The sequence below is a fragment of the Castanea sativa genome, chromosome 1 (assembly GCF_040712315.1).
Source record: "Castanea sativa cultivar Marrone di Chiusa Pesio chromosome 1, ASM4071231v1".
Taxonomy (NCBI): Eukaryota; Viridiplantae; Streptophyta; class Magnoliopsida; order Fagales; family Fagaceae; genus Castanea; species Castanea sativa.
In genome coordinates, this window is record NC_134013.1 from 81,663,673 (window position 1) to 81,682,956 (window position 19,284).

Genomic DNA, 19,284 nt, shown 5'->3' on the forward strand with positions numbered 1-19,284 from the left:
CTTATCCTTCTAACAAAACAATAAAAATTGGTTCTTTTTTTAAATTTTATTTTATTTGGTCAATAGATTTTGTCATGTGTAATTCAGGGTAGTCACAAGACCACTTTAACTTGAAAAAAAAAATTATACCTTAAAAAAATGAATTTCAAATTAATATGGGTTGTTGACCACCCTTGAAAAACAACTTGAACATTCTAAGCAAAAAATTTGAGCCCATTAAAAATAAAATTTGAGCTCTCCAAAATTTTGGTCCATTGAAAATTGAACAAAAAATTTGCAAGAAATGCTATATTCACAACATTTTCACAAACACTTTTATAACAAAATTTATTTTTAGTAAATAGTAACTTATAAGAACACACACGAAAATAGTAATATTAGTGTTTTATAACAAATTTTAAGTGGAAGGTTTGTACGGATTCTTATTAATGGACAAAAGAATAATTTCAGTGGTATGTAAATTAGAACCAATAACAAATTTCTACTTAGGATTTGTTTTGAAAATGTTGTGAATGTAGCATTTTTGAAAAAAATTGCCTAAACAAACAAATTAACCTAAAAGCCCAAATCAAATATTTAATTTTGATAATTTTATTGTTTTCAAAAGGCAAATTTTAAAATCATATTGAAAAAAAAAATGCATATTTTCAAATAGCTAGTCGATTAGTATTTGTTTTAGTCTTTAGCTGAATTGGTTGTTTTATGTGATATATCTTGTACACATGCATATGCACTATCTAAAATAAAGCCTCAATATTTTATTGAACATGATTAATGTAACAGTCTAATGCTTATGTTGAATGGACTTATAGTTTACCATTTATTCTTTCGCTATCACTTGTATTGCAAGATTCATTTTCTAAGCAAATTTATATTGACTTGAATAATCTTCTTTTAGATCCTAAGCAATTATGAGAAAACGTCTCATATTTTCATCTAATGATCAGGATGAAAAAAAAAACATATTTACAAAGGTTTTTGTCAACCTCTTGGCCATGATTTTCCAAAAAAATAAATTAGTAGAGCATTGCATTGATTTAATCCTGATTAGTTTAAAGAATACAAAAATTGGTTGGAATAAATCATAAAAATGATAATGCATTTTGTTTATATTGTTACTTATTTAGGCAAGATGTAAGTACTTGAATGAGAGATTAATATTATAATGATTATTTGGTTGTATACATTAAAATGATGTAGCTAATAGTATTAATAATGAAGCTATCATACAATGCTTTCAAAATATGAAATACTTGTAAAACAAAATTTTAAAACTTTATGTATTTATAAGTGTTTTTTTTCTTTTTTTGTGATGTCGAAATATTCAAGTTTTATTTCTATTAAATTTTGTTTAATTTAAATTTTTTAATGACTTACTTGAAAAAATTTATGGAGCCAACATTGACTATTTGGATAAGAAAGTTTCTTGAATGATTTGAATGATATTGTACTTCCATTATAAATAGAAGGCGTAGGAATAAAATATCCTTTATTGGGGATAATGTGGGCAATTATTTGACAAATGAGAATGAGGTGGCCTAGCACGTTAGGAAGTGGTATTCAGATTTGTACACCATGGACATGATAGTCTCTCAATGGAGAACCTAGGATATTCCCAATCGACCGATCCAACTTTTTGAGGAGGAAGCAGACCTGCTGTCCAACCCTGTCTCAGATCAGGAAATCAAGGATGCTCTTTGGGCCATGAAACCTTTTAAGGCCCCTGGTTTGGATGGGCTTCACTCGGGATTCTTTTAGAGATTTTGGCTGCTTGTTGGAGACTTAGTCTGTTCCACTGTTAAGGGGATATTTGACTCTAATTGTTTGCCTCCTTACCTCAACCAAACCCTCATTACTCTCATTCCTAAGTATAATGAGGCTGACAACCTTGGGAGTTATTGGCTAATCAGTTTATGCAACACGGTGTATAAGGTAGTCTCTAAAGTCATTGTTGCCAGAATTAGGCCTTTCCTGGAGAACCTCATCTTTCCCCTCCAAGCATCCTTTGTCCCAGGCAGGAAGGGTATAGATAATGCGATCATTGTCCAAGAATTGCTCCACACCCTCAATTTGAAGAAAGGAAGGAAAGGCTTTATGGCAATCAACATTGACTTGGAAAAGGCCTATGATAGTCTTAAGTGGAGCTTCATAAAAGATACTTTGGCCTTGTTCAACATTCCCCATTATCTGAGTAATGTTATTATAAGTTGTATCTCTTCCTCTAGTATTGTTGTGCTTCTCAATGGTGGAGCCCTTGAGCCATTTTATCCTTCGTGGGGAATAAGACACGGGGACTCGCTGTCCTTCTATATCTTTATTATGTGTATGGAAGTCTTGGAGTTATTCATCAATGATAAGTGTGACTCGAACCTTTGGGACCCCGTTAAGGCAGCGAGAGGTGGACCCCACTTCTCTCACCTCCTTTTTGTTGATGATCTAGTTTTGTTTGCCCAGGTTGACCGAAAGAATTTCCAAAGTATTTGTGAAGTCCTGGAAACTTTCTATGAGGTATCTGGGCAAAAGGTGAATAAGTTTAAGTCCAAGGTTTATTTCTCCCCTAACGTGATGGATCAAACTAAAGAGGATTTGTGCAACACCCTTGGCTTTCTTCTCACTCCTAATTTAGGAAAGTATTTGGGGTTCCCTCTAAAGCAATCAGGGACTTCAACCCGAGATTTCAATTTCATTGTTGAGAAAGTTCAATCCAAGTTTGTTGGTTGGAAAAGGCATCTTCTGTCCTTTGCCAAGAGAGTGGTCCTCATTCATTCAGTCCTGAACTTAATTCCTTTATATGTAATGCTGAACAATCTGCTTCCCTAGCGTGTGCTTGATTCCTTGGATCGGATCAGCAGGAATTTTGTATGGGAACCAAACTGGAAAAGGGCAAGCTCCATCTAGTGGGGTGGGAAAAATAATTAAGCCTAAATAGGAAGGAGGTTTAGGACTCCAAGCCGCCAAACCAAAAAATCTTGCTTTTCTAGCTAAGCTGAGTTGGAGATTTTTATCGAAAAAAGACAAACTGGGTCAAAGTGCTCAGTCATAAGTAAAGAAGGCCTAGAAACAGGTGCTCAAGCACCTGGACAGCCCTGAAACATGGTGAAAAAAATCCTTTGCAAAGGCATACAATGGATGTTTTGGACTAATAGTGGACTAAACTTCTGGTTCGACAAGTGGATGGCAGCAGAAAGTCTGAGAAGTATGATTGAGGGGCCTTTGGCTAGGGTTGAGGATACTTTGATGGTTAGGGAGTTGAGAGAAGGGAGCAATTGTAATTTAAACCTTTGTTCCTTTGACTTCCCCAACAACATTCTTATGTTGCTGAAGGCTGACCCATTCCTTAGAAATTTTATAGGTAAAGACAAATTAGTGTGTGCATCCTCTACTTCAAGTAATTTTGAAACTAAGATATGGAAGCTTGATATGCTTACTAAGATTCAATCCTTCATTTGGAAGTGCTTTATGAATAGCATCCCAGTCAAGGAAGTGATGCATCGGAGAGGATTTTTTGGGGGGGGGGGGGTACCCTCGGCCAGGTGTGCAATAATGGATTTGAATCCATCCTGCACCTCTTATGAGACTACCATTTTGTGAAGGAGTTTTGGAACAAGGTGTAGGCTTGCTTTCTTATCCAGGATTTTTTCTCCCTTGACCTTTGGACTTGGCTTCAAACAAATTCGTATTGCTCCTCTGTCACTCAAGCAGACATCCCCTAGAAGGTCATCTTCCCTTTCGTTGTATGACACTTGTGGACTAACATAAATAACTTGGTCTTTAAGAGCAGACTGCTAAACTGCCACCTGGATATTCTCGTGGTTCGTGTTGCAAATGAGTTTAGGTATTGTGTTGCGAGGATGGGGAGACAAAATTGCCTGCAGAAGGTGAATGTCAGGTGGAGCAAACCCTCTTATGGGTGGTCAAGCTCAATATAGATGGTTCTTTTCTCGGCAACCCTGGGAGGGTAGGTGGTGGAGACATTATTCGAGACTAGAAGGGTTGCTGGATTGCTGCATTTAGTCGGAACATTGGTATAGCCACTAGTGTAGAGGCTGAATTGTGGGTGCTCAAGGATGGCTTAACTTTATACAGGGACCTAAACTTACCAGCGGTGGAGATTGAGATTGATGCTGCTATTGTTCTTGGGTGGATGTTAAATTCTTATGGCTCTAACTCACATCATGCTTCTCTCATTTTAGATTGGAGGACAATCATCAACCAGATTCCTCAGGTGAGGATGAACCACTGCTTCCGTGAAGCTAACACGTGTGCAGATGCCTTGCGAGGAAAGGATCGGGCATGAATTGTGATTTTATTAATTTCAATAGTCCGCCTGTGGACATGAATATGTTGTTGTATTATGACAGTATTGTAGTGTATTATGAGAAGCTCTGCCCTTAACTGGATGTTCCCCTCTTTTAGTGTTTAAGGCATTTAGTTGTTTACCAAAAAAAAAAGAAAAGAAGTCCTTGTATGCACAATGTAACAAATCTCAAGGCATAATTATCCATCCCTCAAGTATTGGAAGTCCATAGGTTTTTGTTTGTGAAATGTTCCAAAATTTTAACTTTTGGCCATATGGGCCTTCCATTGGACTACCTTCCGTGTATAAAGCAAAATTGTGTAAAACGCGTGGTTGTCATAGTTAGTGGATAGGCCCACAAATAGCACTATTGTGTTGACCTAAGAAGTAATGTGGATAGGGCCTCTAGTGCCTATTCTTGGATTTTTTTTTTTGAAATATAAGAATCTAGAATATATATAAGTAGATCATTCTATGTTACGTACAATTTTTTTTTTTAATAAGTCAGCCTCATAACCTATTTCATAAATTATAAATCAACAGTTAAAATTGAATAGGTATGATACATAAAAAAAAAAATATTAATAGTAAAATTTTCATATATCAATATTAGATAATTAAAATGAATGCTTTTAATGAAATTTGTCTTGAAGTTTCATCAAAAAAAAAGTGAAGCCATTATAAATAATTCAATCTAACTTTCTACCAAGTATTTTAAAACCTTTCAGTCTAACTTTATTAATTTTCTATTTATTTTATTTATATCATGTGAAACATTATAGACACATTCAAAATCATAAAAAAAAGATTATATCCATTAAAATTTAAAAAATCTAGATTTACATCATGTTTATCCCATTTTTGTGTATTACTTGATGCTCCGTCAATTATAATATGTTATATGTTTGATTTTTTTTTTTTAATTTTAAAATTTAGTTATTTTATAAAGAAAGTTAAATGAATACATAGCAGATTATAATTAGTAGAGTGTAAAGTGAAATACAAAAAAACAGGTAAGAGGAGTTGTATCGGTATATACGTATGTATAACTAATATAATTAGTAATCCTTACTATATATATATATATTCACTTACTTAACTAGAATGAAAATTTTGTAGATTCTAAAAAAGAAAAGCTATTAAATTATTGTAATATTTCCTTTCATTAAATTGTGTGCAAAAAACCAAAAAAAAGAAAAAAGAGAATGAATCAAGTGTGACGCGGCCACAGCAATGTTGACTGGACCAAAATCTTAGACAAACGTAGGGTTTAATACCGACTATCACTCCCACTTCTCTCCTCCTCTTTCGCAGAGTAGCCGAAAAAAGCCTCTGCTTCTCGAACCCCCCTACCTCAAATTCCAACAAACCAAACGCCACCGTTTCATACTCCCCCACACCTCTACAATAAAAACCCAAACCTAATTACCATTTACCACTTACAATCACAACAAATTTTTTTCAATAACAACAAATTATCTGAGCTCCACAAAAAACATGTCTGAGACTTTACTAGCTAGCTTGGGATCCGATTTCCAACAGTCGGATCCTTCGCCCGCTTCGACGTCATCCGGATCCTCCTCCTCCTCTCTTTTCCAGCGGAAAATCGAATTCCACCCCGCAAGGAAGCCATTCAAGGGCTTCAGTAATAATGGGGGTGGCGCCGCCGATTTCCGGCTCGAGACCCTGAACCCGGGTGGTGGTGGTTCTGATCAAAGGCGATCCGGGTCGGGTCAATTGGGTTCTCAGGGGAAGAGAGGAGATGGGTCGGAGTTTTTGGAAAATGGGTTGGATCCTGAGCTCAGCTTCGGGATCACTGTGCGGAAAATTGTAAGGGGATTTTGTTTTTTATTACTGGGTTTTGATTGGCGTGTGGTTTTTTCATCTGGGTTTGGATTGTTTTTTGGAATTAAGTTGTAAAGTTTGGTTTTTTAATTTTCATGCCTAATGTAAACTATGTTATTGTATAGCTGGTAATGTTCTTGAGGCTCTAATTTTTTATTTTTTTATTTTTATGATTTAATTGAGGTGTGGAATTTGGAAGTGTTACCTTTTAGTTTGATTTAAATGTGTAATTTTTTTTTTATAAATTTATTTAATTTTCATACTAAATTGATTAATTTACAATTGTAGAAATGTTCATTGAGTTTGATTTCCCCTTGTATGGTTTGATTTCTGTTCAATTGTGTTTATAATTTATAAATTTTGAAAGTCTTCCTCTCAATCTGGTAATGAGAATTATCATTTGTTTTCCTTCTTATTATATTTGGCTTCCAATTTTGTTCTGGTTTAATTTGATTAATGTTTTATTTTATTTTTTAAGCAGTTCAATTTTTACTGATTTTTTATTTGGGTTTTGAAGTTATCCAATGGCTCAATATTAATATGATGGTGCGAATAATTTCAGGGTGCTGGTCTGCAAAATCTTGGAAATACCTGTTTCCTCAATTCAGTATTGCAGTGTCTAACATACACAGAGCCTTTAGCAGCATACCTGCAAAGTAGCAAGCATCAAAATTCTTGTGAGTGACCCCCAGCCCCACCTTTATGTCCCTAAGGGCACACTTCAGTAGAAAAGTATAGGCTAAAAATAAACTTTTTGTCCTTGAAATTTGGTCCAAGTTCAGGTTTTGTCTGACAAAATTTAAAAAGAATCAATTTTGTCCTTGAAATTTTTTACAAGTTATCAATTTTGTCACTCTGTCTATCTACCATTAAAGAAATTGCATAGCTGGCAAACAGGGTGCTGGCATGGCACAGTCTGTCAGGGTGCCAACTAGTGGTGGGAGGCTTGGGCTGAGCTATAGACTTAGACATCCTCCCCACTAGGAGTATTCCTTGGATTACCTGATAAACGGATTTGGCAGGTGGGGTCGTGTATCCGGGGTTTACTAGTTACTACCCAAGGGCCCTGCCTTGGTGAGGTTCCATGCCATCAGGGGGAAAAACATGTAAAATTAACGGCAGATGGATGGAGTTTGAAATTGATACTTTTTAAAAATTTTAGGGATGAACTTGCAACTTTTTAAACTTGAGCCATTTTCTTGAATGAAAATGTAATTTAGCCAAAAATGAAAATTTGTTTGTATTTGTGCTGTAGATACTAGATATATCTGGATGCATACTCATGCATTGTCTAAAACTTGCATCGTTCATGAGACCTGCATAAAGATGTTTCCTACCATATTAAAAGCATTTTTTTTAGAGATATGGTTGCCAAAGCATGGCTGGCTGTTTGATTCTGTGTAATGGGGACTCTTTAGTGCAGAAGAAACATAAGGATTTCTGATGGTGTTGAGTGACCTCATTTTGTAAACAAAGAGTTTCTATTGAGGTCCTTGTATGATTGGATGCTTGCCTTGCCAAGTTCCTTGTTGGTCAACTACCAATGGAAATGTATAGTGTTCAAATCCCCCCTCCCTCAACTATTATCATTTAAAAAAAAATGATTGGATGGCTGCCTTGGGAAGCATCCCACCCAAAAGTACGCATGGGTCAGGTTGGAGGTAGAGAGATGTACTAAAAAGGCAAATTTGGTCTACTAATCTTTCCACCCAAAAGTGGGTGAATTTGGGTAGAAAGCATTGGCTTTAAATGGATTTTATTATGATGCCAAAATGCCCTTATAAAGAAAGGTTCTAGAGGAAATTTGCCACGAATTTCTCTTATTTCCCTCCTGGATATCCAATCAAGTGGAAAGAAAATCTCTGCTCTCTTCTCTTCCATCTCTCTATGCTCCCAATCATAATGTCAGTTTTCATGTGACTTAAGGAGCCCTTGAAAGAATAAGTGCACTGATTCACACCAGCAATTGGGCTGTAGCATTCTTGTCATGGTTTAGTTTTTTGAGGATACATGTAATATCTTCGGTACAAGTAGATATGCCTAAATTCTACCTATCACATGTATCCACCATCCATAGACTTACAGCTTTAACTCTTGGTCTGGATCCTGAGACATCTTGAAAAGGATAAAGTTCAGCCACAGTGGCTTTGGTGTGGTGGGTACATAGACGATTCATATTTTAAAAATATATGGATTACTATCATTTCAATTCGGTATGTGAGATGCTGGCTTCTTTGACTGATCCCACTTTCATTACAGAATGAAGGCCCTAACTCGTTTGTTTAAACACTGACTTAGTTCAGTAGGAAAAGTAAGTGAACTTTTAATTTCTTGAATAGTTGGTAACCACATTGCCTCTTGATGTTCACAGGTTCTACATTATGTGTTTTTGGGTTTAAAATTTTGAGTGCAGGTTTCATGTCATTTCTAATTTCATTCCTTGTTTGATGAAGGCCATATTGCTGGGTTTTGTGTTTTGTGCGCCATCCAAAAACATGTCAGCTGTGCTCTTCAGTCAACTGGAAGAATATTAGCACCTAACGATTTTGTCAGGAACTTGCAGTGTATCCTTCTGTTCTTCTAAGTGCATTTTTTTTTCTTGATAATTGAATGGAATGTTCAGTGTTTTGTCATGATGACTGTTGATGAAATCTTATTGATTATTTTAACCAAAAATACTGTGTTAGCCAATGAGGAGGTTGGTGAAGAAAACTAAAAAGAGGTGTTTTGGTTCTTGGTAATTGTATCTAAATTTATACAATTACCTTAGAAAAAAATATGCATCCAAATTTATACAATTTCAACATTTGCTTTGATCTTAACCACACAATTAGGCATATCACGGAATTTTCGAAAAGCTAGACAGGAAGATGCTCATGAGTACATGGTAAACTTGCTGGAATCAATGCATAAATGCTGTTTACCTTCTGGAGTGCCTAGTGAATCCCCTGGTGCTTATGAGAAGAGTTTGGTACACAAGATCTTCGGAGGTCGCCTCAGGAGTCAGGTAACCCTTTGTTTCTACATGGTATAATATTTGACATATTTGTTAATGGCCAACCTGTTTTTTTGGGAATTGGTTTTAGAGAGTTTTTAGACATGTTGCAAACGAGCTTGGAAATTTTTTTACTTAGATTTATTTGATAAGTTTTCTTGTTACTTCTGCAGGTTAAATGCTTGCAATGTTCATATTGCTCCAATAAATTTGATCCATTCTTGGATTTGAGTCTTGAAATAGTCCAGGCAGATTCCGTGCATAAAGCACTTGCGAACTTCACTGCTGCAGAGCAGTTAGATGGAGGAGAGAGGCAATACCAGTGCCAACAATGCAAGCAGAAAGTTAGGGCTCTCAAACAGCTTACTGTGCACAAGGCTCCATATGTCCTAGCCATTCATTTAAAGCGTTTTCATTCACATGATCCTGGGCAGAAGATTAAAAAGAAAGTTCATTTTGGTCCTACAATAGATTTGAAACCCTTTGTCAGTGGCTCCTATGTAAGTTTTTTTCATTTCACGTTTTTTTCCCTAGAGTTCATAATAATAGCCATTTGAAAATTTATTAAAAAAACAAAGGGCATCTAATATGTTAACGTATTTTTTAGTTTTGACTAAAATCTGATGGATTAACTTTTATTTTTCTTCCAACAAAGAGTGGAATTGAGATTGAAATATTGATTTTATAGATTGAAAAACTATGGAAAACTGGGGAAATGAGAATTGAATGAATAATGTCGAGGAAAATAGGTTAAGCTTGTTAGGCCAATCTGGCATATACAATCCTTGAGAATTGTGCCAAAGTATTAATTTTGTTGAGCAGATATTTAGTACATGCCTTTTATTTTGGGTTCATATACCTCTTTGAGTGCTTTGACAAATGTCAATAATGTTTAATGTGTACTTCCAACTTTTAGGAGAAGTTATCTCCCATCTTTTCACAGGCCTGGTTTTTTTGGTTGTTTTAGTAACTAGCATGATAATGCCTAGAACTTGTACTTAAATCAACTTGAAGCTGCACTTGAAATTATTGACATCCATCATGCCAGTGGACTTTGAACCAAGTAGCGTCTCCTCATAAATGAGGTGGTGGGTGCAGTCACTGGTTCAATTCCATTTGAGTGTGCATGTTGTATTTACCTGTAAAGAATAGATAGTAATGATTGACGACCATTGCTTGTGAAAGCAAGTAGCAATGGCATTCTGAACTATCTGCTTCTTATGGTACTGGATATGATGCTAGTGTTAATGTGATTCCTGGTTGCAGAGATGGAAAATGTGTTCCCTTTTGAATTGACCCGATTGTTAGGATTCTACTTGGATCATTATCTGGACAAAGCTGTTTGCTGAGGTTGATTTTTGCATGAATTTTTTTTGTTTTGCTTGTGTGGTATGTCTGGTGTTGCCGAATGTGCTGAAACTTTCGTGTCATGGTTGTGTAATAATATAACATTTAAGTTTTTTCATACTTTGCAGGAAGGAGATTTGAAATATACTCTTTATGGGGTTTTGGTTCACGATGGTTGGAACACCCATTATGGCCATTATACTTGCTTTGTTCGCACTTCAAATGGCTTCTGGTACTATCTCAATGACAATCAGGTATGGAAAATAACTATCTACTAGTCCATTTCAGGGATAAAACCACTCTTGTTGATGATTTAGATTTGAATGAAAGGATTCAAGGACTCCCCTACCACTGTAGCACATTTAAGAAAAGAAATGAAAGCAAGATGTAGATGTAATCTATGTTGTTGTGTGTATATAACTATAAATTTAAACATGTCCTACAATTTTGCATGCATTTCCCTCAAGATTCTATTTTGAATTTAGAAAACCTAGATTTGGCTGAACAAGATTTCCCGGAATGAGGGTATTTTCCTGAGTTTTTGTAGAGAGCACTAACTACACCCCTTAATGGTTTTTGTAGTCTTGTTACTCCACCCTTGCTTCTCCGTGCCAGATTAGGAGTGGTTCAAAATTTAAGGGTTGTACTTGTGCTGTGTTTTGTGAGGAATTTGGGAGATAATGTTAAGGATTTTTTCTTGATAAGTAATAAAAATACATATAAATCAGAAAAAGGATTCACCCAATATACAGGAAGTGTACTGGGGTAAACAATTAGTTACAAAAATTGCACAAATCAGATAATGTTAAGGATATTTGCTTGCTGAAGTGTTTATTTTGGGAAGTTGAGTGTTGCACCAAGTATTTATGCAAATTTGTAGGGGGTGTTAAAATAGTAAATATATGTGTTATTATCTGCATCAATAACTTCCTATTTTACCATGGTGGTTTTATCTTTAAATGACACTTCTTGAATGGGTATGCTTGCTTCAAAACTATGTGATGCAACTAGCTATTTTTTTTTTTTATTAATAAATTTTTTTATGTCCTCATACTAACATACCCCTATAATTTTCCTGGAAACAATTTTCTTATGAGTTTTCCCTAACTTGTTGTAACAGGTTTCCCCAGCCAGTGAGAGGAGAGTTTTAGAACAGCAAGCTTACATGTTGTTTTATGTTCGTGATAGAAGAAATATTGTTCCCAGGAAACCCCCCACTGATGTTGTTCAGAAGGAGAATTTGAAAGCAAATGCTAATGGAAACAGGACATCTTCCACTTTCAACCACGTTTTAAAGGAGGCAGTTCAAAATGGTCCAGTTGAGAAACGGTTAAGTAGTGCAAGCCCTGCTGCTGTTACGCGAAAAGATGCATCGAATGTTGTTCCATCAACAGTACCCATTATGAAGGAAGTATCACTTCAGAAAGATAATTGCCTGATAAAGACAGAACGCGTGGTGCTGAAAAAGGATTCTGTATCAGAAAATTTCTCAAAGGTGCCATTATCAAACAACCCACCAGAAGGGCTTCCTGTTAGTAAGCCAAAATCAATAGAAGCCCTGTCGCAGCCAGCTCCATCTTGTAATGGTGATGTTCCCAATTTTGAAAATACACCTAAGGGAAAAATTAATGATTACAATGAGAAAGGAAAATCAAAGAAAGACTCCAGTGTCTCAGTGGCAACATCACCTAACTTCAATGATGTCCAAAGCTTGTCTACTGCTAAAAATGTCACAGATGAGACCTCGCAGAAAGTAAGACAATGTTTTCTACATAAGCTTCCTAGGGTCAGTTTTTTGTTGGTGGGATTTTCACCATGTTTCATACTGACATATAAATCCTTTTATTTGGCAGATTAATCTTGTTTCACATATTGTTCCATCAGAAGATCTGAATGACAAAACATTGAAGGAAATGGACCCAGTAAGTTCACCAAAACAACCAAGCTTTGAAATCAGTCAGGAATTCATTATTATTCCTGATTTCTAAGCTTTAAGTCTCTAATTTTTTGGACAAGTCTTGACTTCTTTCTTTGTCTTTTTCCAGGTTGGACACACACCCAATGGGAGCGCTGTTGGTACTTCACTGGTTGAGGCTGCTGGTGGTAGGGTTCAAAAAGTTGAACTTAATGAATCAGTTAAATTATCTAGCTTATCAATTGAGACAAATGGGTTGCACGCTGAAGCTCATAATTGCAAGCTCCACAAAAAGCTAAAAAAGAAGCATTTGAAGTGTAAGGTGGCAAGCATGCAGCTTCACTCACACTTCCTTTTCCGGGCATCCTTGAGTTTGCAGAAGAAGAAGAAACACAAAAGAAACAAAAGGCGCACTTTAAACACGAAGAATCTTAGCAGAGAACACTTGTTGGACAGAGATTGCATTTCAGCAGATCTGGGGCCATCTACATCTGAGAGTGTTGGGACTAGTTCCTTGCATTTAAGTCATCCTCTGAGAAAAGGCACTAGAACTACTTCAGAAAAAAGAGCTAATGATGTTGCTGCAAAGGGTTATATAAATTCCAATGGTGATTGCTCAATGGATGTTAAAATAGATGGTGAATTTAGACAGAGAATTGATGAGAGTGGAACCGTGCTTGCAACTGATAAGCAATTAGACAAGAACTCTGGCTCTAGCTCTACTTTGGTTGCAAACCAGTGGGAAGCAGTACGATCAGATGAGTTAAAAGATAGCAAAAGAGAAGTAATGCAGAATGGTTTGATGAGTATGCTTACTCGAGGTCTAGAAGAGACAGTTGGTAAGTGATTTTTCTACAATTTTATTTCCAGCTATCACCTGATCATATATGTTATGTATGAGGTTGGGTGGTACTTTTATGTCCATCATTGCTTATATTTCGTCATTAGAAATAATCTTTTATGGGTTAGTTTTCAAATTTGGCTAACCTAGCCTAATTTTGTCACATTCGATGTCCAAGCTGAGAATATAGTACATGGCGGTGATCTAAGATCTGCTTCACATTGTTTTTAGATCAATGTGTACGATGCCATAAAAAGTGGCTGTACGTGCTTCTAGCTTTATAACACTTGATCAAAATTTCTCTGTGCATTTAAAAAATAAAAAAACAGAAACTGAGATAGTATGGTCAAGTAAAGGCCTGTCTGCCTACATGATCTCCACCTTGGACATGTTTCCCCAAGTCCATCCTGGTTTCACCATCATTCCTCCCATTAATGAACTTTAAATGTAGTGAATCAATAAAAATTAAATTTCAGTGTTAGTCAGACAAGGTCATTGCTGCATTATCATGATACAAGGATATTATTTTTTATAACCTGAAACCCCCGGTTTTTAATTGGCTAGTTGAAATTACTTTTTGCCAACTGACATTCTAGTTTACTAATTCTGAAAAAACTAAGTAATGACTTAGTTCTTAGTGTTATGGATTTCTGATCTCTTCTCTTACCTTGTTGATTGCAGTTTCTCATTGGGATGGGATAGAGTTGCCTCCATGTCCGATTGCAACATCAAATGACATGGAGAGTACCAGCATTGGTTACGTACTAGATGAATGGTGAGTTTGATTGTTTCATATCCTCTTACCTTTTTCTTTAGTTTAGGCTTATTAAGCCTCAAAGACAATGAAATCAATGATGTCAAGACACAATGTAGCTTAGGTACAGAAAGGATTTAATGGTGATTCCTTGATGTTAAAGAGTTAATGACAACCTTACCTGAAGCAGCAGTCAGCATCCTGCCATGTTCTTAGGCGTAGTTTAAAAACCTGAACACAAGTGAGGTACTGAACACAGTCAAGTTTGGGCCTACTCATGAACTTGACTGCTTTGAGGATGTAGAGTCATGAATTTGTGCTTGGATCTTTATCTTTAGGGTGATGTGTTTTTAGTTGACATGGGTGGAAGGAGATGTTTTGAAGGGTGGGTTTAGGGGCACACTGGCAGTGGAGGTGGGCTCTGACGATGTAGAGGTCAACATGTTGTTTGTTGAGAATTATTTTTTCTGGAGGATTTGGGTTAGATGGAGATTGTGTTGTTGATTTTTGGCCCAATTTGACCAGTGGGCGGGTGGAAAGGTTTTGAATTGGAGGTGAGGAAAGCAGTTGAACCTCAAAACTATGCGGTTATGGGCCAAAACTCCAATAGAGACAACCCAAAAGTTGTTGAGGAGCTAGACAGGAAGACCTGTGATTCCAGGGGAACGCTGGTGATTATTTCCTATGTGGTAGCATTGAAAGGTGAGGGTGGCACAATGTGAACCCCGCATGTGCAAGCTCAATTAAGGACAAAAAACGAAAGACACCCATAATGAAGGAATCTGAGATTCTCGTGGAGAGTGATTGTTGACTAAATCAACTACTAAGCACCGTTCATGGTTTCAACTTAATTTCAAAAATAAAGATCATAACAGTAGATGAAAAAGGAAGTAAGCCGGTAATGTGGGGAGAATTAACTCCTAAAATGCTGGTTACCAATTGGGTTCCTCATGTCAACTTAAGGAGGTGCACTTCTAAACTTTGCTTTGGGCATATAATTCAATTTGGCCAATATTTGGGCCAGATGGAGTTGGGGACCACAAACGTGGAAAGATAACCTGTGTGGCTTACCAAAGACAGACTTTGGGCTTTAGGCTGTTTGAACATAGGAAGTGCTCAAAGCTAAAGAGCAAACAGGCCTTTAAATACAAGGCACCGGACCAACACCCATTATTGAGCTTGGGGCATTGACCCACAAAGGTGTTGAGTTGGTGCTAATTGAACTTGGGGATTTAGCCCATAGAGGTGCTATTGCTAATATCAATGCATGGGATTGTTGAAAGGGCTATAGAATCTGAGAAAGAAGCATGGGTTCTAAAGGCGAGGAACCCTGAGTGGGCACTCCTATTTAGACTCTGTTGTTTCAAGTCTCTATAAAGAGGTCATGGTTTTGTTTGGGGATATAGAGGCACAATGTCAAAATGCCCCCTCCCCACTCCCCCCCAAGCAATACCATAGACTAATTGTTAAAGGCAAGGCAACACAGAACTAAAGAATCTCTCTTCTTTGGTGAATTTATGATTCAAAAGGAGCTAGAAACTCGGGAGGTCATAAAACAAGGGTTTGGTGTTGTCTTTATGAATGGTGGAATTATCTCTTAGAATGTCAAAGGTTTGAATAACCAGAAGAGATTGAGGATTAGAAATGCTCTTAAAATATGGAAAGCTAATGTACTTATCAATGTACTTATATATATATATGGAAAGCTAATGGGGGCCTCAGGTGGCTAGTTATTACTTATTACACCAGGACAAACGTGTAGTCAAGAAATCTGATTCAGTTAAAGGCAAATTTTCAATTTCTTGCAAATTTATAAATGTTTTGGATCTTGGGTTTTTTCTGGGGTATATGGCGCAAACTTTGTTCATGACATAAAAATACTTTGGGAAGAACTAGTAGCCATTTATAGTTTGTGGGAGTTGCAATGGTGTATAAGGGGCAACTTCAGTGTGGTTTGCTTTTTAAGCAAAATATTGGTGGAGAACCTCCTCAGCCTTCTGGAAAATTATAGCGTTAAATAACTTAGGAAGAAGAAATATAATTGTTGTGTAATGCAATTGTAGGTGTAAAAAGGATGGAGAATCAATTGATCATTTGCTTCTACAGTGCGATGCTGCTAGAGTTCTATCTCTAGTATGCTTATTTGGGTTGCAGTGGGTCATGCCTACGAGGGTAATAGATATGTTGGCTTGCTTTAAGGGGTTGTTTTCTAGATATTGGAGTGGTGATTTTTGGAATGCAATCACATTGTGTTTAATGTGGACTATCCAGAAAGAATGCTGTTTTTAGATGTTTAAAGGAGTCAGGCGAACCATGATGGAGCTTTAGACAGTTTTTTTTACATGCCCTTATGTTGGTTGGATGGCTACGTGCAGTGGTTATTCTCTCTAGTTTACTCAAGTTCCGAAATTAGTGTACTTCTAGTTGGGATCTATTTGCCTTTGAGTACATTACCTTTGTACTTTCTTGTAGTCTTTTTTGTTTTCATACTATATATATATATGCTTTATTGAAACTTTAGTTACCTCTTTGTGTTTAATGGGGTTTGTTTGGGTGGTTTACACACATTTGATTATTGAATTGAAGTTAGAACAGGCTCAACCCTGACCGATTTTAAATCTGTGATTCATTTTTCAAATTCTACAGGGATGAGGAATATGATAGAGGAAAGAGAAAGAAGGTAAGGCAGTCTCAGCATAGTTTTGGTGGAATAAATCCCTTCCAAGCAATTGCAACCAAGAAAACCCAGTTCAAGAAGGCTAAAGTAGACCGTTCTAGCGCTGGAAATCAACCATTCAGGATATGAAGAAACTAGATCAACGTTGATGGAATGTAAGCTTGACTTATAGGCTTGCCATCATATTTATTGTAGCAATTGTTGTATTTTTGAGCTGAAATTTCAAGGAGGGAGAGTGCTAGAATCGATCTTATTTTTTCTTTTAGGGTTTTGTTTGTTGGGGAAGGAGAGTTGGGGATTCTACAATTAACCTATTCCTGTAAGAACAATTGTATCTGTTGGAGGAACTCTATTAGCTGAACAAGTTCTTATGTTTAAGAAGTGAATTAAGTTTTTTTTTTTTTCTTGTGCGTATCTTTCTTTTCCAATCCACCCAATATTTGAGTTATTGATTTGAGCTATATTCCTTGTCATCCCTTTTTAACTGTTCGAACAGTTGGATTTTCCCTCCTCTATCTCTCTCTTCCATCTGCATCATTTTTAAATAGTCCTAAATAGCCAAGAGTTTTGTAACTCAACTAACATCTCCTGTTTTTTAATATAAAAGAAAACTCTCAAACTAAAATTATGTCAATTGCCATTATTACAGGTAAGTTCAACCATCATTTATGAACCTTGGACTTGTTCGTTACTCCTATATATGAAAACAAAATCAGTCCGGGCAGAAGTCTATTAAAGAAACAATGTATTTACACAAAGTCCAAAACTGGCATTAAATTGCCTTTTGTGCCTCTCCAAAATGTCCAGCCAAACTAAGCATGGTCTTCTCTATGCCTCTCCAACATGTCCAGCCAAACAATGCTTGGTCTACTCTATAGCTGGTGGCATCAAGAAAATAGGTTCACAAGTAACTAAAGAGTGATTACAACTTTTATTATATAGGTCTTACAAAACTGACTTGTCAACTTCTAAAACACTAAGAAATTTATTTGTATGTTGCTAATGTGACACCGAACACAATTGCTGTCTCATTATTTTGTAGGTCTCTAGTAAATTGATAGGAGGTAATAACCAAAACAGAAAACACACTGTTCTCTGGATGTAGTTTTTGTTTACTCACGACAATTAAAGCTTTGCTTGTTCAAAGAGCATGTTGGTTTTGCTTTATCATGAAAATAATAACTTCGATTTTTCACTCTGGTCAATTAAGCATTTTGTTTAGCATTGTTGGCGATAGGGACAAGGGTGGCCCAATCCAGATCCTAAAATATACTATCAAATTGCATGGAGCTTTGACAATGACATTTGGAGTGTATATAACAACTCAAACATTTTCGTTCCACCGACGAAAACGGATTTTTTTTTTTTTTTGGTTTCTAATTAAAAAAGAATAAAAGAAAATTGTTTCAACATTTGGTTTTTTTTTTGGGTGAAAAGAGAGGAAGTTTTATTCATTTAAACATCAAGTAAATAGATTTGTCCATGGGACATCCATAATAGAGGATGCCTTAGTGACAAAAGAGTTCAGGAGTGCACTGTCTAGGAGCAGGGACGTAGCTATGTTTGGACCAAGGGGGGCAATGGCCCCCCTTGGCCCAATGAGAAAAAGCACAATATAAAATATATGAAGCTTGGTTTTAAATTTTTATACTCAATTTTTGTTCAATACTTCCATGTTTTTACAAAAAATACAATTTCTTTATTCAAATTTTCATTAAATTTTGATTCTTTTTGTGAGTTTCTGTCTGGATTCTAAATGATTTATGAAATTTATCTTAAAGTATTAGCATAGGATAATTACAGCTTAAGTGTTCGATGAAGTCCCCTAAAAAAGTTTGGGATAAACACACACACACACATATATTTTTTCTTTTATAAGTAGCTTGGATAAAAAAAAATTGGTTTTCATTGGGTTAATTTAGAGTTACAATATGAAAGTTTAGGTTATAACAAATTTTTTAAGCATTTGGGTTTGAGTATATCTCGCCCCCCTCACTCAAAATCCTAGCTCCGTCCCTGTCTAGGAGTATCTATTTGCGAAAGGTCTCATATATAAGGGTTTGTTAAAAAAAAAAGGACACGGGAATGACGGGATATTTTGTAAGTCTGCTTCTGTGTTTTTTTTCCCTCTTAATCATACCATTTGTTTGTTTCACGGAAAACGTGACGTGGAAGTACGGTCCATTCTAAGTTCATGAGGGTTCTGCAATCACAATTGAGGGCCCAAAGCCGGAGCCGTACCACCTTTATTTGTTAGCCAATGAACGACAAGTTCATAATCAATTTGTAAGTTTATACATTTGAAATCGAGTTCCCAAGCAAATATGTAAACCCTCTCTAATTGCCCAGAATTCAGTTGAGTCGTTTGTTGTGCTTCTGATGTGTATGGAGAATCATATTATCCATTTTTCAAACTTATGGAGAATCACACCCCCTCCTCTTGCTGTGCCGGGATTTCCTTGTACACTTCAATCTGTATTAAGTGTGACAAACTGATCATTATTGAGGCTGCCAACTGCCAAGTAATATAAGTTTTTATTTTAGGACAATCATTTTTCTTTGTGGGAACCAAGAATTAATATTCAGATGCTAGGTGGTGAGTTTTGTGCAAGT

The 19,284-nt window shown here is 36.2% G+C and overlaps 1 protein-coding gene across 1 annotated transcript; it reads left to right on the top strand.

Moving 5' to 3' along the window:
- The first annotated feature begins 5,600 nt into the window (after window positions 1-5,600).
- Window positions 5,601-17,085, top strand: LOC142615285 (ubiquitin carboxyl-terminal hydrolase 23). The gene is made up of 11 exons (XM_075788024.1): window positions 5,601-6,127; window positions 6,705-6,819; window positions 8,596-8,706; window positions 8,977-9,149; window positions 9,311-9,637; window positions 10,613-10,738; window positions 11,605-12,237; window positions 12,338-12,406; window positions 12,530-13,238; window positions 13,922-14,015; window positions 16,641-17,085. Exons 1-11 carry the CDS (start codon window positions 5,795-5,797, stop codon window positions 16,798-16,800), a joined length of 2,850 nt encoding a protein of 949 aa, XP_075644139.1. The 5' UTR covers window positions 5,601-5,794; the 3' UTR covers window positions 16,801-17,085.
- The last annotated feature ends 2,199 nt before the right edge of the window (window positions 17,086-19,284 follow it).